We start from the raw sequence: 22,005 nt of genomic DNA, 5'->3' as shown, positions 1-22,005 counted from the left end.
TTCTGAGGGCACAGCGCCATCTTCCTCCACCCTGACAGGGAATTCTGAGGGCACAGCACCATCTTCCCCCACCCTGACAGGGAATTCTGGGTGTACAGCACCATCTTCCTCCACCCTGACAGGGAATTCTGAGGGCACAGCGCCAACTTCCTCCACTCTGACAGGGAATTCTGGGTGTACAGCACCATCTTCCTCCACCCTGACAGGGAATTCTGAGGGCACAGCGCCATCTTCCTCCACCCGACAGGGAATTCTGGGTGTACAGCACCATCTTCCTCCACCCTGACAGGGAATTCTGAGGGCACAGCGCCAACTTCCTCCACTCTGACAGGGAATTCTGGGTGTACAGCACCACCTTACTCCACCATAACAGGGAATTCTGAGGGCACAGCACCATCTTCCTCCACCCTGACAGAGAATTATGGGGGCACAGCACCATCTTCCCCCATCCTGACAGGGAATTCTGGGGGCACAGCGCCATCTTCCTCCACCCTGACAGGAAATTCTGGGGGCACAGTGCCATCTTCCTCCACCCTGACAGGGAATTCTGGGGCACAGCACCATCTTCCTCCCCCTGACAGAGAATTCTGGGGGCACAGCACCATCTTCCTCCACCCAGACAGGGAATTCTGGGTGCACAGCAGCATCTTCCTCCACCCTGACAGAGTATTCTGAGGGCACAGCGCCATCTTCCTCCACCCTGACAGAGAATTCTGAGGGCACAGCACCCCCCCCCCCCAACAGAGAATTTTGGGTGTAGAGCTTCATCTTCCTCCATCCTGACAGAGAATTCTGGGGGCACAGCGCCATCTTCCTCCACCCTGACAGGGAATTCTGGGTGTACAGCACCATCTTCCTCCACCCTGACAGGGAATTCTGAGGGCACAGCGCCATCTTCCTCCTCCCCGACAGGGAATTCTGGGTGTAGAGCACCATCTTCCTCCACCCTGACAGAGAATTCTGGGGGCACAGCGCCATCTTCCCCCACCCTGACAGGGAATTCTGAGGGCACAGCACCCCCCCCTAACAGAGAGTTTTGGGTGTAGAGCACCATCTCCCCCCACCCTGACAGGGAATTCTGGGGGCACAGCACCCTCTTCCTCCATCCTGACAGGGAATTCTGGGGGCACAGCGCCATCTTCCTCCACCCTGATAGAGAATTCTGGGGGCACAGCGCCATCTTCCTCCACCCTGATAGAGAATTCTGGGTGCACAGCACCATCTTCCTCCACCCTGACAGGGAATTCTGAGGGCACAGCACCATCTTCCTCCACCCAGACAGGGAATTCTGAGGACACAGCGCCATCTTCCTCCACCCTGACAGGGAATTCTGAGGACACAGCGCCATCTTCCTCCACCCTGACAGGGAATTCTGAGGGCACAGCGCCATCTTCCTCCACCCTGACAGGGAATTCTGGGGGCACAGCACCAACTTCCTCCCCCCTGACAGGGAATTCTGAGGGCACAGCGCCATCTTCCTCCCCCCTGACAGAGAATTCTGGGGGCACAGCACCATATTCCTCCACCCTGACAGGGAATTCTGGGGGTACAGCACCATATTCCTCCACCCTGACAGGGAATTCTGGGGGCAAGGTGGAGGAAGATGGCACTATGCCCCCAGAATTTGCTGTCAGGGTGGAGGAAGATGGCGCTGTACACCCAGAATTCCTAGTCAGGGTGGAGAACACAGAACCTGTGTAATTATTATGTGTTCAGTTTTAAAGAGATGAGGTGGCAACCCTAATTGTATACATATTACGTGTACTAGAGACCTTCCAACATTCTGTAAACCAGTCCTGGAAGTTTGCTAATGCTAGTAAGCTTTACTAATGGAACCCAGGTGAGGGGGGCTGCCCCCCCAAAGTATGAGCATTCAGGTCAGTGATCTAACCCTGCAGTGGATACTGCAATGACAGTGCTTACAGGTGAATCGCCAGCAGGTAGAAGGAAGGATAATTTTTCTTTATTCTGACAAGCCATTTGCCTTTTAGCTCCTAGTAGCTGGATCCGGTTAACACCTTTTTGTCCCATTATCTTAGCCACTTTGGTGGTCCATATGAAGACAGTATCGGATCCTCGGCATATCATGTCTTCATAAAAATATATTGTATAGATGTGAAATCATGATATCTATCTAAGCTGAACTTGTAACACGTGTGATGGTTTCCTTGGGTAAATTTCTACACAAATGCTGTCTCGACAACCCTGTGTTAGATGTTTGCTCATTACTGCCTGCAGGGGTTGGACTGATTACTCTTCTAGGACAGCTTCAATTTACCTCTAGGTTGGTGCTCACCTTAGAAGCTGGAAGGCTTGGTCTGTATCCCACCTGAGTGTGGGCTGGGTAGAAGCATACAGGTTTACCTCAGTGGAATCACTTTGTGTGTATGCATGGTTAAATATTTATCTTCTTCTATTCTGACTAAAATATTTTGGTAATATTTAGTCTTTTTAGGGTTGTCCCGATACCACTTTTTTAGGACTGAGTACGAGTACCGATACTTTTTTTCAAGTACTCACCGATACCGAATACCGATACTTTTTTAAAATGTGTCCCCAAATGCAGCCATGTCCCCCCCCCCCATATCCAGCCATGTCCCCCCCCCCAGATGCAGCCATGTCCCCCTCAGATGCAGCCATGTCCCCCCCAGATGCAGCCATGTCCCCCCCAGATGCAGCCATGTCCCCCCCATATCCAGCCATGTCCCCCCACAGATGCAGCCATGTCCCCCCCAGATGCAGCCATGTCCCCCCCAGATGCAGCCATGTCCCCCCCAGATGTAGCCATGTCCCCCCCAGATGTAGCCATGTCCCCCCCATATGAAGCCATGTCCCCCCCATATCCAGCCATGTCCCCCATATGCAGCCATGTCTCCCCCCATATCCAGCCATGTCCCCCCCATATCCAGCCATGTCTCCCCCCATGCAGCCATGTATCCCCCCATGCAGCCATGTATCCCCCCATATCCCGCTTACCTGCATCCCCGCTGCCGCCGACTGTGTAATACGCGCCGGGAACATTACAGCTTAGAATAGCTGTAGTGATTGGCACCGCGCTGCGTATAGACACTCCCCCTCGCTCGGGATTGGACAGTTCACCCGAGCAAGGGGGAGTGTCTATGCGCGGCGCGAATCATTACAGCTATTCAAAGCTGTCATGTTCCCGGCGCGTATTACACAGTCGGCAGTAGCGGCGTAACGGTGGCGGGTTGCGGCGTAACGGCGACATTGACGGCGGGGGGGGGGGGGTATTCTATTTGGGTATCGGGGGTATTTGCGGGAGTACGAGTACTCCCGCAAATACTCGGAATCGGTCCCGATACCGGTACTAGTATCGGTATCGGGACAACCCTAGTCTTCATGTCTAGGGGTGAAGCCTAGCCTAGGTTACTGGTTATTGCTGCACATACCAATTGAGGTTCTTAACTTAACTTAAAGGGTCGCTAAAGGAAAAACATTTTTTTGCTGAAATGACTGTTTACAGGGTATAGAGACATAATAGTTAACTGATTCCTTTTAAAAATAGATAAAAAAACAATCATATAATATACCTACAGTTTAGTTTTTGCTGTTGTTTCCTGGTTCTCTGATGTACAGAGCCAGAGAGCCAATAGAGGGCAGTGATGCTTTGTACAACGAAACTGGATTGGTGCTGAGGGGTTTTAGACACACAGTAATCACACCTCCTTGATTAGTGACCACAGTGAGAAATCTCCCAGTACTGTGGTGATCAGGAAACAGACAACCAGTAAGTGTCCAGAACAGAGAGGAATTACAGCAACATCAAAGCAAAAACTAACAATAAGGACATGAAACCAGGACTGCAGTAAGGTAAAGGAAGCTATTTAGCTAAAAATTTTTTTTCCTTTAGTGACCCTTTAATTCTTGTATCACCGGGTGCACCCTGATTGATCTTCCACTGCTTAGACTGGAATAGTTTGTTATCTAGAAACAGGGGATATCATACCTATGATATATTGTTGTGATTAGTTTCTAGTGGTGTGTATTCCTTGAATGAATACAGTGTAAAGCCTCGTGCACACGATCAGATTTTTGAACAATCGTGCATCCATTTTTTTGGTGAATGCTAGTCTCATGTCGAAAGTGAAAAGGTTACTCACCATACGGAAACTTTCATACGACAGAATACAACTTCAAAAGTGACATAATGTGTTGAATTGTTTTGTATGTGTCCCTTTGTTTCTGAGCATGTGTAGTCTTGCTCTTATGATTTGTCGTATGAAAACCGTACTAATTAAACGAAAATCGGATTTTGAGTTCGCGTACGACAATTTTATAGTTTGCACATCTAGCTTCTGTCATACGAAAAACTGGAATCGACTGTCGAAAGCACCATACTAACAATCCGAAAATCGGCAAAAAGTTTGTCGGATGAAATGTTACTTCTGATTTTTGTGTCGTGTGTACAGGCCTTTAATTTGTCCCATGTACGTGAATCATAATCATGCTTTGGCAGTATGGTCCTACACAAAATGTAAGCTTGGTTTAGTGTTTATGGCGTATTATCCTCTTTCCTGCAGAGAATACCGCATTTATGATAGTCACTATTTTGTCAAACTCCTGTGGCTTTATTATAATAGTGCACATTTGAAAAACGGCGGCTTTGTGTGACCATTGGTTGGGCCGGACCCACCTGCAGGGCTTATATACCCATCAGATTAGTAGGTACGATGCCCGGCGGGTGTGGAGATGCGATTCAGTGTACATCTTGCGGCATGCATGCATGCCTTGATCATCCGATCTAGGGCGAATACTGCTGCGCAAAATGTAAGCACGTTGTTTCCCTTGAAGCCCAGGTTCTGAATCTAGAGAAGCAACTGTCAACACTGAGAAGTGCCTCCATACTGAAGGAGAGTTGGAATAGTAGCAGGCAGGGGCCAGCACAGATGCGGGTGGAGATAAAGAGGGGCAAAGCAGAGTAGATGGGTGACAGTCAGGAAGGATAGAGGGAAAAGAGTCAGGAAGGCCGATCCTGGGCTGGAACATCCCAAAAAGTACTCCCTGTTGAGCGACATTGGTGAAATCAGATGGTGATGGGAATGTTCAAGTTTAAAGTGGTTGTAAACCCCCAGTAAAAAAAAACAAACCTGCAAGACAAATACACAATGAGTTAGTATGCATAGCATACTAGCTCATTATGAATTACTTCCCTTACATCGAAGCAGCCACAGCGGTCCTTGTACTTCCCTCCAGCCGGCGACATCTCTCCTGGAGCTACTTCCGGGTATCGCGGACTCCGGCGCTGTGATTGGTTGCAATTATGTCACTCCTGCTCATGTGCGCAGGAGCTGTCAGTAACGGCACACTCACTGAAGCAACGGCACATGCCATTGCTTCAGAGCGCATGTGACGATGGCATGGGCACATGCAAATACAGAGGGTATCGCCTAAACCATGCAGGTTTAGGAGATATGCTGGGTAGCTACAGGTAAACCTTATTATAGGCTTACCTGTAGCAAAAAGTGGTTGTAAAGGGTTTACAATCACTTCAACTTGCTGTGCTGTCTTGTTGGGGAGATTCTCCTTGCTCAGGAAGTGAGTGTAAATCTCCCTCACGGGGACCCATTCAGCAATTCAATCCCTAACCATTAGTAGCAGACAATGCTGACTGTGGCAGTATGATTACACTTTCTCATACACACCATTTAATTATGGCTTTAGAAGTGGCTGTGACCCACTGGGACCTGTGCTACATCTGCTGCCATGATTACAGTCAAGAGGGACTTGCTTCAATTTGTTTATCATCGTATGACTCCCTAATTTAATAAACAAAAAACAGTCTTGACATTGATTAGCTCAAGCTACCCGTCCACAGCTAATCAAAAAACCTGGCTATACCCACCAGAGAAATACACTGATCTGGGTGGTTTAAAGTGGAGGTTCACCCGGAAATGTTAATTTTTACCCTTAGATTGATGCTCAATTTGTCTAGGGGAATCGGGTAGTTTTTTTTAAATCGAAGCAGTACTTACCGTTTTAGAGAGCGATCTTCTCCGCCGCTTCTGGGTATGGGCTGCGGGACTGGGCGTTCCTATTTGATTGACAGTCTTCCAACAGGCTTCCGACGGTCGCATCTATCACGTCGCGATTTTCCGAAAGTAGCCGAATGTCGGTGCGCAGGGGCCGTATAGTGCCGCACCGACGTTCGGCTTCTTTCGGCTACTCGTGACGCGATGTATGCGACCGTCGGAAGCCTGTCGGAAGACTGTCAATCAAATAGGAACGCCCAGTCCCGAAGACCATACCCGGAAGTGGCGGAGAAGATCGCTCTCTAAAACGGTAAGTACAGCTTCGTTTTTAAAAGAACTACCCGTTTCCCATTGACAAAATGAGCATGAATCTAATGTTAACATTTTTTTTTCGGGTGAACTCCCGCTTTAAATTCCTAATCGGCCATGTATGTCAGTGTTTCTCAACCCTGTCCTCAAGTACCCCCAACAGGCCAAGTTTGCAAGTTTTCCTTTATCTTGCACAGGTGCTTTAAATAAGAGTCAATGGCTTGGTATTTTGGATAGCTATTTTATCTAAGGCCTCATTCACACTTGGCCGTTCGGGTCCGTCTGTCGGCGGACCTGAACGGCCGCTCCATGCATCGCTATGGAGCGTCGGATGTCAGCGGAGACATGTCCGCTGACATCCGACCCGCTAAAAACAGACGTATGGGGGCCACGTCCCCATCCGTCCATGCGGATTGGATCGGGTAAGATCTGATGAAAACGGACATGCTGTCCGTTTTCATCAGATCGCTCCATAGGGACACAGCGGTGCCCGACAAGCCCCTCCCCGCTCAGTGAGCAGAGAGGAGCTTGTCATCGTCGGCTCAGCGGAGATCTGCGGACTGATCTCCCGCTGAGCCGACGGGAGCAAGCGGACTCTGTAGCGACGGAGTCCGCCATGTGTGAATGAGGCCTTAGAGAAATTCCCAAAACATGGCCTGTTGGGGGTACTTGAGGACAGGGTTGAGAACCACTGATGTATGTGAGTCCTAGCAGAAAGTTCAGTAACTATTTGTCCTATCTGCAGCTGATGGCTTCCTGTACACTACTATTGTGAACTTCCGCTTGGGGAGCATGCACTGATTACTTCATAGAAAGACTTCCTGATAATCCTTTAAAGGGGTTGTAAAGGTAAAAGTTTTTTCACCTTAATGCATTCTATGCATTAAGGTAAAAAAAAACATCCGACAATACCAGCCCCCCCCCTCCCCTTACCTGACCCCTCGAAAGTCCCGCGCTCGCCCTCGACATCCTCTTCGCCATTGAGTCTGGCCGTTGATTGGCTACAGTGGATGGATTGAAAGCAGCACAGCCATTGGCTGGAGCTGCTGTCAATCACATCCAATGATGCCATAACTCAACATCATGCGAGCTCGCATGAAGGTGTCGAGTCCTTTGGGGGGGGGGGGGCCTAGACAGCCGCCGGGGGACCCCAGAAGACCAGGTTCGGGGACACTCTGTGCAAAACGAGCTGCACAGTGGAGCTAAGTATAACATGTAAAAATCGCATGTCAAAACAGTGGTATTTGCCGCAAATTGCCGGAAATGGCACCGTCCTAATCGGTGCGACGCCACATCTGCGGCGCTGCACCGATTTCAAAAAGTGAACCTGCACAGATGTCTCTATAGTTCCGAAATCGGAACTGCCAGCGAGAGTGAAATCGTGCGAGTTCAGCTGAACTCGCACGGCTTTACTCCAGCAGCCCAGTGTGAACCTGGGCTTAAAAGGTGAAAACTAATATATGAGATAGACTCATTACATGCAAAGCAAGATAGTTCAAGCCGTGATTTGTCACAATTGTGATGATTATGGCTTCCAGATCATGAAAGCCCCAAATCCACAATCTCAGAAAATTAGTATATTACATGCAATCAATAAAACAAGGATTGTACATAGAACAAATTATCGGACCTCTGAAAAGTATAAGCATGCATATGTACTCAGTACTTGGTTTGGGCCCCTTTTGCAGCAATTAGTGCTTCAATGCGGCGTGGCATGGAAGCAATCAGCCTGTGGCACTGCTGAGGTGTTATGGAAGACAAGGATGCTTTAATAGTGGCCTTCAGCCCATCTGCATTGTTCGGTTTTATGTCTCTGATCTTTCTCTTGGCAATGCCCCATAGATTCTCTATAGGAGCTCAGGTCAGGCGAGTTTGCTGGCCAATAGAGCACAGTAATACCACGGTCATTGAACCAGGTTTTGGTGCTTTTGGCAGTGTGGTGCAGGTTCCAAGTCCTGCTGGAAAATGAAGTCAGCATCCCCATAGAGCTCGTCTGTGGAAAGAAGCATGAAGTGCTCCAAAGTCTCCTGGTAGACGGCTGCGTTGACCCTGGACTTAATGAAGCACAGTGGACCAACACCAGCAGATGACACGGCTTCCCAAATCAACACAGACTGTGGAAACTTCATACTGGACTTCAAGCATCTTGCAGTGTGTGCCTCTCCATTCTTCCTCCATACTCTGGGTCCTTGGTTTCTCATGTTTCGAGTATCGCCTGTATAACTACCGTATTTATCGCGATATAACGCGCTCCCGCGTATACCGCGCACCCCTAAAGTTGCCCCCGAAATTCCTGTAAAAAAAAATGTTATATGATTTTATTACTTACAGTTTTGGTGTCTTCCCAGCGTCCATCGTCCGGTCCGGCGTCCGTCTGCGGCCTCGATGGTGTCCTCCCGGCTTCTCCAGCGCGCGCCTCAAGTCGAGTCCCCGCTTCCCGTGCTCAGTTCGAACGCCTCCGCCGACATATACCGAGTGCAGTACACTCGGGTACATTCGGCAAGGCTCGGCTTAGCTCGCGCTCACGCTCTGTGACGTTTATGCGTGAGCACAAGCGAAGCCGAGCCTAGCCGAATGTACCCGAGTGTACTGCACTCGGTATATGTCGGCGCAGGATTTCAAACTGAGCGCAGGAAGCGTATATCGCACACCCACAATTTTCCCCTTATTTTAAGGGGAAAATAGTGCGCGATATACGCCGATAAATACGGTATATGGATCAGACCAAAATTAGGGGCAAAAGAGGGACAGAGGGATTTTGTTACAAATCAGGGACAGTCCCTTAAAATCAGGGACAGTTGGGAGCTAGGGGTAAGCTGCTGTAATTGATTTGAAAATGTAAGGTTTAATAGCACTAAAGTGCTATTAAACTTTACATTTTCAAATCAATTACAGGTTCATAGGTTCATATTGACACAATCAGTGAAATGCAGCAAATCTTGTGCGTTTCCCGCACCACATTGCAATCGCACAGCGTCCATGCGATCTGCTGTGGGTGTCAATGTTGGATCAACAACACCCCAAAACATTGAAAAACGCAGTGCGATTCAGGTGCGGGAAAAAAGGGTCCTGCACCATTTTGGTGCGGATGTGATGCAATTTGAGCCATACAAAATGTATGGCTCAATTTGCACTGCACAGACATCGGGATGTGCACAGGGATGCAGTGCGATTCCTGTGTGAATCACATGCGATATATGTAACGCACGAACTTAGGCTTAATGAAAAAGAAAGTTTCCTGTATATCCAATCACCCTAAGGCCCCTTTCACACGGGGCGGATCAGTAATGATTCGCCCCGTGAACCTCCGCTTGCTCAGCGGGGATCGCTCCGTTGATCCCTGCTGATCCGGCGGATGACAGGGCGTTTCCCGCACACTGTGCAGGGACCGCCCTGTCTTTTCTCCGCTCTCCCCTATGGGGGGATCGGAATGAACATGGACCGTCTGTCCGTGTTCACCCGATCCGCCAGACGGATGGAAAAGTAGTTTTTTTCCTCCGTCACACTTTAGCGGATCGGAGTGGGTCGGATGTCAACGGGCATGTCACCGCTGACATCCGTGGCTCCATAGAGGAGCACGGAGCGCCCGTTCAGGTCCGCAAAAAAAACTGACAGGCGGACCTGAACGGGCCGCCAGTGTGAAAGAGCCCTTACTCACACCAGTGTGTTCAGTACCATTACTTATGCATGCAATTTCTTGCACCTGAAAGCAAGTAAACACGTGAAAATGTGCTGGCAGCACATTTTTAAAGTGAAAAAAACAGGAAAATAATACTTTGGAACACATTACAAATGCGTTACAAACACATTTAGGGCCCTCCCACGCCAAATGCAGTTGGATGCATTTTGAACTGCACTCCAACTGCATAGACAGCCCAAAATCAAGGTAATCCTACAAGCATAGTTCACATCATTGCAGTGAAGTTCAGCGCAGTTCACACAAAAAAAGTAGAGCATGCTGCACCCCTTTAAACCAAGAAAGTCAAGCCCAAAAATGTATGGAAAAATGCACTGAAACGCAGTGCTAAACGCATTAAAGTTTATGTCAAGTGCGCTTCAAATGCATACAAGCAGTCAAAAACGCTATTTTTTAATGGAGTTGCATTTACATTTATTTGTGATGCGTTCATGTGCATTTACATGTGTTTATGTGCATTCCAGTACGTTTATGTGTACAAAAAATGCAGCATGCTCTACTTTCTTTAAATATACACAAAAGCACCACAATGGTATAAACTAGCCACATTGAAATACATTCTTTATTTTTATTTTTTTTGCATTTGTGTTTTTCAAATGGCATATGTTGTAAACAAGCCCTAAAAATACATGTATACACAAATGTGCAAATGCACAGCTAAACGCAAGGATTGTAGTGTGAGCTAGCCTTACATATTTTTTTTTTATGGTATTTATTTGTGTGCTGGTTGTGTAGTTCTGACAATATGGTGCTTAGCATAAATCTGGAAGCACAAAAGCTTAGCTATCCAGCCATCCTGCTGAGTTGTGAATGTGAGAAGGGAGGGGGCAGGGGGGAGGAGGCTGTCTTTTTGCCTATTTAAAAAAAAAAAAGGTCCGGCCCCTTCATCGTCACTGAAGCCTCATGTAACCAGGAAGTTTAAAAAAAAAGTGGATCAACTGCAACACAGGACTGCAACACTGTCAATGTCACACCATTTGCTATATCTTTAAAGCAAATCTACTTTTTACAGTACAAAAGTGTTACTGAAATCATGATTGTTTTCCAGGAAATGATATCGCCTCTTCTTCAAGAACAAAGGAATCCGTAACTGAACCCAACTGACCATCATTCTGTAAGTGATACAGTAACTGTCAGTATTTGCTTTCTAAGCTATTGTAAGAATATATTTGTTTTCACAGTTCTATGTTTAATGTAGTTTAGATGCATAACTATCAGAGTCTTGAGTAGTTCCTGGTTCATTAGTGTTCTTAAAGCTGGCTACACAATACGCACTGCTGGCAAGCAATGCCTTTGTTTGTGTGACTGTGTATATGTGAATATGACATATATACAGCGTCGGCAAAGGATCAGTAACAGTAAGGCTGCATTCACACCTTTGCATTTCAATTACGTGTGCGTAAATGCTAATTTCTGCTCTGCGTTCCCAGGAAACACATGAAAAATGCACTAAAACGTGCATAATGCTTGCGGTGCCATTATTTCTTAATGGCGACCCAAATGCGGGTAGTAGTCACGTGATAACACACCAAGCTTACTGATAAATAAACATGCACAAGCTACTTTGGCACGCATAAGACAGCCCATTCAAGTGAAGGAGCTGTCCTATGCTGCTGCACGAAAAGGGGCAAAATATGTGAAAAAAAGTGCCACGCAAGTGTGAATAGCATTTAGTATTAAGAAGCAGATTATAAAAAGTTAAAGGTTCAGCCTGAGCTTGTTTGAAGTCCGCTCTCTGCTGGCAGCACTGGAATCAGTCCAGTCACTGCGTCATCACAATAAAGTCTGGATCCGCTGGGTGCCTGGACTGATGCCTGTCTCAGCCTCTCAGCGAGCTGCTGAGAGACTGAGATGGCCGCTCCCCGCCCCTCCACAGCTCAGCGCTCCAGTGAGCATGGAGGAGCAGAGAGGAAAGCTGCTGATTGACAGTCAGCAGCTCTCCTCTAAGGCCCTGTACACACGGTCGGTTTGGTCCGATGAGAATGAAACGAAGTTCATTTTCATCGGACCAAATCGACCGTGTGTATAGGCTATCGGTCTGTTTTCCTTCGGTCCGAAATTTTAAAACATGCTTCAAAACCGAACCGATGGACCGCTGCCCCATCGGACCAAACCGATGGTTAGTACAGAAAAGCATTGCTTCAAAACCCGCGCATGCTCAGAATCAAGTCGACGCATGCTTGGAAGCATTGAACTTCGTTTTTTTCAGCACGTCGTGTGTTTTACGTCACCGCGTTCTGACCCGAACAGATTTTGAACTGATGGTGTGTACACACATCAGACCATCAGGCCACTTCAGCGGTGAACCGATGAAAACAGTCCGTCGGACCATTCTCATCGGTTTTGTCCGACCGTGTGTACGGGGCCTAAGGGATCTGTGAGAACTGAGTTATCGGCTGTGTTCGATGTCAAGCTTCTCAGTGTAGAGGCGCCGAGGGACAGATGCAGCATCGGTCCCTTGCTCCATCCACCTAGGTAAGCATAAAAGGTGGGCTGGGGAACCCTTACTTCTCTTTTAACACAGGATTAGTCAGATCAGGATAAGGCTTCATGCACATAGAGGGGTTTATTTAATGAAAGCAAATCCACAGTGCACTACACGTGAACTTGTAAGTGCATTCGCTGTAGATCTAAGAGGGACATGAAAGGAATATAAAAAAACACATTTTTGCTTGCACATGATTGGATGACAAAAATCAGCAGAGCTTCCTCTCATTTCAGATCTTCCCCTTCAGATCTACAGCCACTGCACTTCCAAGTACACTTCCAAGTGCACAGTGTATTTGCCTTAAAGGGGAGTTCCAGCCTTTTTTTATGTTTATTAAAAGTCAGCAGCTACAAAAAGCATAGCTGCTGGCTTTTAATAAACTAACACTTACCTGCTCCACTGTCCAGCGACGCGACGGCTGGAGCTCCGCTCCTCCCCCCCCCCTCTCCGCCGTGCCTCCATCCTAACTGTGGACACCCGGCCGTGACAGCTTTCGGCTTCACGGCCGGCCACTCACTGCGCATGCGAGAGCGGCGCTGCGCTACCTGATTGGACAGGCGATTGCCTGGGACCTGTCACGTGTCCCAGGCGATCGCCTACAGGGAGGGGCCGCCGTAGGCAATATGACGTATCGCCTAAGCGGTCCCTGGGCGGAAGGAGGAAGTGGGACAGGAAGTCCTACTCCTCTTGAAGCCCCCACTCCCCCCCAAAAAAAATGACATGCCAAATGTGGCATATAAGGGGGCGAAGAGTGGTTTAAGCAGAAGTTCCACTTTTGGGTGGAACTCCACTTTAAGTAAATCATCCCCAGAGTGTTATACTTCTGGCAGGAAATAGTTGCTTGAAAAACACTCCTAAAGCTACGCATTTTACATACATATCGTGTGCAATGTAAAAAATAAAAATACATTTTTATTCTACAGGGTCTTGCTTTCAGAAAGTATATCTTTTTCCAGGAGTTTTAGCAATTTTATGACCAAAAATGCATTACAGGGGACCCCCGACTTACGAACGGGTCAGGGACTTTAGGTGTGTTCTTAATTATGAAATGTTCGTAAGTCAGACCTGCATGCGCAGAACGGCAATAACTGTACTTCATTTTCCGTCGAATGGCCGTGCATGCGCAGAACGGCAGATACGGTCCCGTTCCTAAGTAGGAATTGTTTGGAAGTCGGGGGTTCAAAAAAAGCATGTGTGCAAAAAAAAAGAAGGAAAGATTGTTCAAGAGCAAAAGTACTTAATGTACTTTAATAGAGAATTCTCAATGATTGGTGTGAAATGTATCTGTCACTTTTTATGCATTTTTCTTGTATCTTGTACAAACTGGTATAGCTTAAATTTCAGTGCATTAACTACCGCTATAATTTCTTTTTGCACATTTCCATTTAATCATCTTTTTTTTTTTTATTCCTAGTGCAACTGACAACCTCTGTGTACTGGGCGAGCTGTGACATGCCCGTGTTGTCGCACATAGACAATGAGAGATGGAACATCTTCTGGACCCCCAGTGGGAGGGAAATGGCACAGAGGAACCAGCCTCTCCTATTCTGCATATTGCAGGCAACAGGCTTATCCTGGATGTTTACCTGGATGGCTGCAAGAGGTTCCTGCAGGTGACAGAGGGAGAGAAAAGTGCTCTGGTGGAAGTGGAATTTCTTGCATTGAGCAGCCATGATGAGATGATAACATCAGCAGTGACAGCTCTGCCTATGTTCAGTAGGCTTAGATCCTTAACATTGAAAGGTACGGGAATTCAAATTGACAATTTATTTGCATGTTGTTTTCTCTTTTCTCCAGATATGTAATAGAAATTTTACTTTTATAGACTGTAAACTTTTATTACATGCATGACTATACAGCTTAGCAGGACAAAACACACATGTGCAATGCACTTCTCAAAATGATGTGGTGTTCTTTGGCTACTTTCAATGAATAATGCCACAATAATTTACGTTTACAATAAAGTATGTTGAGAAACCACTGCTATGTAGATTATCTGATTAACATATCTGCAAAGGATCTATTATACTCTTAAATTATTGCAATGTAATATATCAATTGACTTCGGTACAACCAGCCTATCTGGCTTTTTTTATACAATCTCTGCCGCCAGCTATAGCCAGCAGCATTCTGATGGTGGGGAAACATTCTGCTGTCAGAATACAATAGAAGCTGGAGGGATTCCCCATCAACACTGACTGTGCAGATGGGGAAAATCAAGTGATTTTTTTTTTTCCCTACCTTCAACCCATGGTTAAAGAAAAGAAAATTGCATAATGTATGGCCAGCCTTAGCTAGAGATTGTCTGCAGACATTCAAAGAAATTTGATCTGTATGAATGGCGTCACCCTCCTAATTTGACCAACTCCTTTTATTTTTTTTATTACTCCACCACTTTCCATAAGTTGTGACATTAAATATTTTAGGGCCAGTTCACACCAAACGCAGTTCCGTGTGCATTTTTTCTTCACTAAAAATGCATGCACAGTGTTTTCCATGTACTCCAATGGCTCTAGTTGGCTCTAGTTCACTCCATGCAGTCAGTTTCCGGTGCAGAAACTGACTGGAAACTGACTGCATGGTGTGAACTAGAGCCATTGGAATACATGGAAAACACTGTGCATGCATTTTGTGCATAAAAAAAGCACACGGAACTGCGTCTGGTGTGAACTGGCCCTTACTAGTTATACCATTGTAGTTCATAAAAGACATATTAGCGATTAGCTAGTTGTATATTAGTCAAAAATGAAAATGAATTCATCCAAGGATCTGATTGTTCACAAATGATTGGACTCCCTTTTTAATGCAGCTGGCATAGAATCATTTAACAAGGACAAATAAAAATCCTCCTCCTCAAAAGCCACATATACAAGCTAAACAAAGTTATATACTGTATTTATTGGTGTATAACACTCACTTTTTTACCCTGAAAATAGAGGGTAAACTGTGCCTGCGTGTTATACGCAGGGGGCTGTGGAAAGTTTTTTTTTTTCTGAAACTTCCCTCTCAAAGTTAGGGTGCGTGTTATACGCCGATAAATATGGTACATTTTACCAAAAACCGCCCTCGCACATTGCAGATTGTACAATCCATGCAAACTTTTAAGAATACCAACAAGTGTATAGTATAAGGGCCTGCATAAACAATGTATTAGTGTATAGTCAGTTGTCAGTTGTATGTTCAGTTGTTAGTAAATCTAAAGAAGATTGTATAACCAGACTTGACAATTAGGCCCCTCTCACACGGACGGATAGAATGGTGCTTTTAGCTGCAGATTTTACCGCAGATAGAAGCACACAATGCTTTCCTATGACATCATTCACACACTACGGTTACCTGCGGTTTTGTTCCCCACGGTTTTGTGCGGATAGAAAAAATAGATCTCAATGCGTCCAGCTGCGAAATCTTGCAGCTATCGGCACATAACCGCAGGTAATCGCAGGGCACTATGTCAGCTGCGTTTGGTATGAATCTTGAGGGGGAACTCCACGCCAAATTTTTAAAAAAAAACGGCATGGGTTCCCCCCAAAATCCATACCAGACCCGTATCCGAGCAGCAGCCCGGCCGATCAGGAAAGGGGTGGGGACGAGCGCACGCCCCCCCCTTAACCGCGCCAGGCCGCATGCCCTTAACATGGAGGGGTAGGTGCTTTGGGGCAGGGGGGCGCCCTGTGGCCCCCCACCCCAAAGCACCTGTCCCCATGTTGATGAGGACAGGGCCTCTTCCCGACAACCCTGGCCGTTGGTTGTCGGGGTCTGTGGGAGGGGAGCTTATCGGAATCCGGGAGCCTCCTTTAATAAGGGGGCCCCCAGATACTGGCCCCCCACCCTAGGTGAATGAGTATGGGGTATCCCATCGTACCCCTAGCCATTCACCTGGCGGAAAAAAATATGTAAAAAAAAACACTACACAGGGTTATTAAAGTAATTTATTAGTCAGCTCCGGTGCCCCCCCTCTCTTCTTTAGCTCTTTTACGAGGGGGGACTGCTTCTTCGATGTCTTCTGGGGGGGGGGGGATGTGCCGTTCTTCATCTCCATCTTGTTCTCTTCCGCCGGGGGGGGGCGCTTTCTTCTTTAGCTCTTTTACAGCGGCCCCCCTCCCGGGCTTCTTCTTCGGCGGGGGTGTGCCGGTCTTCACCGCCGTCTGGTTCTCTTCCGCCGGGGGGGGGGGCGCTTTCTTCTTTAGCTCTTTTACAGCGGCCCCCCTCCCGGTCTTCTTCTTCGACGTCTTAGGCGGGGGGTGCCCCGGCCTTCTGTCGGCTTCTGTCGCCTTCTGCCTTCTTCTCTTCTCTTCTTCTTCGATGTTGACACATCGCTTCCTCCCGCTGTAATGCCATGTGCGCGGCTCGCACTGATTTATATAGGCCTCTTATGACGTCACAGTCCCATCATGCTCCGTGCACCCGGAGAGGCCTATATAAATATGTGCGAGCCGCACACACGGCATTACAGCGGGAGGAAGCGACGTGTCAACATCAAAGAAGAAGGCAGAAGGCGCCAGAAGCCCGGGCACCCCCCGCCGAAGACGTCGAAGAAGAAGACCGGGAGGGGGCCACTGTAAAAGAGCTAAAGAAGAAAGCACCCCCCCCCCCCGGCGGAAGAGAACCAGATGGCGGTGAAGAACGGCACACCCCTCCCCCTGAGAAGACATCGAAGAAGAAGTCCCCCCCTCGTAAAAGATCTAAGGAAGAGAAGGGGGGGGCACCGGAGCTGACGGGGGGCCGGCATCTGGGGGCCCCCTTATTAAAGGCGGCTCCCCTCATGCAGACCCCGACAACCAACGGCCAGGGTTGTCGGGAAGAGGCCCTCTCCTCATCAACATGGGGACAGGTGCTTTGGGGTGGGGGGGCCACAGGGCGCCCACTTGCCCCAAAGCACCTACCCCCCCCATGTTGAGGGCATGCGGCCTGGCACGGTTAAGGAGGGGGGTGCACGCTCGTCCCCACCCCTTTCCTGACCGTCCAGGCTGCTGCTCGGATACGGGTCTGGTATGAACTTTGGGGGGAACCCCACACCGTTTTTCGGCGTACGGGGTTTCTCCTTAAAATCCATAGCAGATCCAAGGGCCTGGTATGCTCCTGTAGGGGGAACCCATGCCAGTTTTTTATTTGAAATTTGGCATGGCGTTCCCCCTCAAGATTCATACCAAACGCAGTGCTTGGTATTGGCAGGGATCCAAGTCGGATCCCCGTTCAATATCGTGCAGCGGCTAAATGCAACCGCAGCTAAAAGCACTGTACAAATGCAGCTGACCGCTGTGCCTGGAGTCTTGAATTCCAGCAAAACATAAACATGCTTTTAGCTGCGGCAAAACAGCCGTTCGTCTGAAAGGGGCTTTAGACCCCATTCACACCTAAGCGACAAAACGCCCGACGCGGGACGCTTCTGTCGCTAGAGGGGAGAATTCCCATTGCCGTCTATGGAGATGGTTCACATCTCATAGACGCGCAACGCCTGTCGCCTGAAAAAAAGTCCCGGACCCTTTTTTTCACGCGACAGGCGCGTTTTCCCATAGACAGCAATGGGAATACTTTAGAAAAAAAAAAAAAAAAAAAGAAACATTTGTAATCGCGGCAAATCTGCCGCTACACGCGTACGCGGCTGTCGCTTAGGTGTGAATGCAGCCTTATACTAATTTTATTTTGTAATCACAACGGAAATCATTTGAATTTCATAGGTGGATACTTGCTGGATGAAAATTTAGGACGTCAGAATGGTTTGCTGTCCACCCTACCACCAGACATCAGCCAGCTTTCCTTGCTGCAGCACCTGGATCTCAGCTTCAACCGATTTACCGAATTACCGCAATGTGTCACTGCCCTTCCGTGCCTGTCTACTCTGCATCTTGGCTACAACCAGCTTAGGAAGCTCCCAGATGACATTTGTGAGATGAAAAGATTAACGTCCCTCATAGCTATGTCCAACCAGCTAACTCATATTCCTGCATTCATTGGACAGCTAAACAATATGGAAAAATTGAACCTGTCTAATAACAAGCTAGTATCTTTGCCAGATGAAATTGGCAACCTGGAGAGGTGTATCATACTGGATGTTTCCCAGAATAATATCAAAAGTCTTCCAGAAACTTTGTGTAAGTCTGACTGTTGTCATATTAAAAGTGAACTCCAGGCAGATATAAAGGACATATATTAATACAGTTCTGTATTTCTCTAATAAACTGGGCTTTTTTTCTCAAACAATAGGTGCTGGAACTCAACCACGGCCCCCCAAAACCCCTCCCCCCACACACCCTCCAAATCACATCAAATAGTGGGTGTGGTCAGATTTTTCGTGTTTGCACTACGCACAGAGTGCAGAGCTGTTAGGCCTCGTACACACGATCGGTTAACCAGAGGATAACGGTCTGATGAACCGTTTTCATCGGTCCAAACCGATCGTGTGTGGGCCCCATAGGTTTTTTAACCTTCAGTTAAAAAAAAGCCAACTTGCTTTAAAATTTAACCGATGGATTGCTAACCGACAGGATCCACGCATGCTCAGAATCAAGTCAACGCATGCTTGGAAGCATTGAACTTCGTTTTTTTCAGCATGTCGTTGTGTTTTACGTCACCGCGCTCTGACACAATCGGTTATTTAACCCATGGTGTGTAGGCGCGGCGGACCATCAGTCAGCTTCATCGGTTAACCTATGACAACGGTCCGTCGGTCCGTTCTCATCGGATGGACTAATCGTGTGTACGCGGCATTACTTGTGATTGTGGTGAGCAGGCGCCACCTGAAAAAAAGCCCTGCTAATAAATAATTAATCCCAAGTTAACACTTGCAAAAAAAATTCTAACGCAGACACTTAGGGCCCATTCACACCTGAGCGTTTTCAGCGCGTATAACGCTCATCTCAAAAGTTTCAAAACGCCCAACAAGTGAAATTCCATTAATTTAAATGGCCCCTGTTCACATCTGAGCGTTCTGTCGCCTGAAGCAAAGGACCTGAAGCTCAAAAAAGTAAACAAGCTTCTTTTTAGGCAGATTACAGGCATTTTTCTGCTTTTTCCATTGGAGACTCAATGCGCATTAAAAACCCACCACAGACACCCTCCAAGTGTTTTTATTAAGGGGGGAGTTTTTTCCCCCCACCCACTGATATTTGATAAATGCTTGTAAAATGCACTGTAAATGCTCTCTAAGTGCTACAGGTGCATATGCGGTGCGTTACCATACACTTGCATAGAAGGAGTTGACAAGCTTCAACTCCTCCCAGACTTGACATGTAGCTTAATTTTTACCGCAGTTACACAAAGCGATGCAAATGCTACATGTTTTTCAAATATGAACGTTTCTGTCCTCTATATCTAAATTATATATTGTGGGCTGCTTTGCCAGGCATTTGGATAGCAGTACAAATGTGCTCTGAATGCCTGTTTCTAATGCCAGTATGAACAGGACCTAAATGTATTATGTTAATTCTACTAGTGTAAGAAGTAGAATTTGACTCTGAATTGCCCCTTGCAATCCCTGTGCAGCAGCACTGAAACTGAAATAGGTATCAGCAGTGCTATGACCCAGTAAGGTTTGCTGCATGAGAATGTGTTGACATTTTATAGGAGAGAGGTGAAGGATGACCTCAACAGTTTGCTTCTCTTTTACTGTCAAGTGTGAAGGATGAGGATGGAGAGCCCACACTATTGCATTCCTTGCCCAACTCCAGGGCAGATAAAAAAAATTATCCTTTGCGGTGGGGTGTGCACTGCAAGGGTTAATAGCTTGTTTTGAATAGGGGAGAGTTGAAACAGTTTACTTATCTGATCCTCAGTTCTCACTACAGGCGGTGCTCCCCCACGATCCAGCGGTGGACTGTCCCTGAGCGCCCCCACTTCCAGAGCAGGCCTATGGATCCTGCCCTGGTCTTGATGACATCAGGAATCTGGACCGCTAGAGCATGGGGGTGCAGAAGCTTTGAGGACCAGTCTAGCTGCGGGTAGGTGTGGAGGATCGGGCAAGTACTGTATATTTCCTTTTATTGTCCCCCTAGACATGTATGAGCAAATAACCTTTGCAGTGCAGGCACAGCCCCACTGCAAGCAAATGTTTTTATTTGCCTGGAGTTGAGCTTTAACTCTAAGGGGAGAGGCCACAGCTGCTGGAACATGTTACATGTTCTACCCTAAATACAGGTGTAACATGTAAAACATTAACTTTTCCTTTAAGCCAAAACTGATAGTCCGTTTTCATCTGATCCGATAGACGCATGGAAAATAGGGTTTCCACCCATCAGACTTTAGCGGATCAGAGCAGGTTGGGTGTCAGCGGACATGTCACCACTGACATCCGTTGCTCCATAGACCTGTATGGAGCGCCCGTTCAGGTCCGCCTAAAAAACTGACAGGCGGACCTTGTGAAAAGGGCCTTAAGCTTTTCTTGTGTTTTTTTTCACTAAATACTTGATAAACTGGATGTTTATTATCATTTAGTAATAGCTGCTTATAGTGCTTGAAACCATAATTCAGTATCTATGAAGTTTAAAAAAATACAAAAAGCGACTCTTGCTTTCTTCCTAGGTAATCTGATGTCATTGGAGCAGCTTTATCTCTTCAGTAATGATCTTGTCTCTGTACCAGCGGGTCTGGCCAGTCTGCCTCATCTCACTCATCTGCATCTCCAGAACAATAAACTGCGCTCTGTACCGATAGAGATCACGCTCTGTTCCTGTGCGCAGCTACATGGTAATCCAATAGGGGAGCCTGAGCCTTCCTCTCCCACTGAAGGTAAATGGCTTTATCATCTTCATAAGTGCACTTTACCCAGTTGAAATCATGGAAATAGTAGGTTGAACAAGGCAACCTAGGCTTTCTTAGCTATTTGTGTTGCTTCAGATAGCTTTGGAAGACTTTGGAATTTATCTGGGAGATATAATCTTTCCCATGTGTTCTGGATGTGTTTTGGGCCTTGCTTTTTCTGCCTGCTCAGACCACCTCATAAAGGTCCTTTCAATTTGATGGAGAAAAGATAAGAGCCAAGTTGCTTCCTGAACACCAAAACTCCAACAATGAACTCCAGGAAATTCTCTCCATGAAAGATATGCTTTTTCAATTTCTAAGAGAAAAGGGTCTCTGTGGGAACTAATGTACTGTGTTTAAGGTTCACATAGCTCAAAGAATCACTAGGATATTGATTATTCCAAAACTCAGCAAGATGAATATGTGAAATATTATTTCTTCTGCATCTTACCCCATGTGAAGTGACTATGCAGACGGCGATGCTGGCCTTCTTTACTGTCTGGGCATGCACTGACCACTAATTATTGTGGCTGTTTAGGGTTTTCAATGGAATCAATTTGCACATCCAGGATTTGAACAGGTCTCAGCAGGTACACAAAGAATAAATTTACATAAATTTATAGCATGGATATGCATATGTATTTTCCACTTTAAGAAGAATCCAGGGTGCTTGGATAAGAAATAACACTAACTGCAAAGGCTTAGCAGAGTATCTTGTTACCATCGGTTTTGTTGTAAGGAAAAGCATAGCAGTTCTTTTATAAAATCGCCATAATAATGGAATG

General features: G+C 47.0%; 1 protein-coding gene across 2 annotated transcripts in view; it reads left to right on the top strand.

The window, feature by feature from the left end:
• Positions 1-10,883: 10,883 nt before the first annotated feature.
• PIDD1 (p53-induced death domain protein 1) overlaps positions 10,884-22,005 on the top strand; it is a 49,833-nt gene continuing 38,711 nt past the window's right edge. Inside the window, exons 1-4 of one of the 2 annotated variants that reach the window (XM_040328514.1) lie at positions 10,884-11,110; positions 13,899-14,227; positions 18,163-18,576; positions 21,002-21,208. In XM_040328514.1, the coding sequence (XP_040184448.1) occupies positions 13,969-14,227; positions 18,163-18,576; positions 21,002-21,208 (880 nt within the window). In that variant the 5' untranslated portion in view covers positions 10,884-11,110; positions 13,899-13,968. The remainder of the gene's footprint in view (positions 11,111-13,898; positions 14,228-18,162; positions 18,577-21,001; positions 21,209-22,005) is intronic. The other variant, XM_040328515.1, reaches the window with a different exon arrangement.

The sequence above is a fragment of the Rana temporaria genome, chromosome 11 (genome assembly GCF_905171775.1).
Source record: "Rana temporaria chromosome 11, aRanTem1.1, whole genome shotgun sequence".
Classification (NCBI taxonomy): Eukaryota; Metazoa; Chordata; class Amphibia; order Anura; family Ranidae; genus Rana; species Rana temporaria.
Note: the sequence above shows the minus strand (reverse complement) of the source record. Positions and strands in the feature narration are given on the sequence as shown.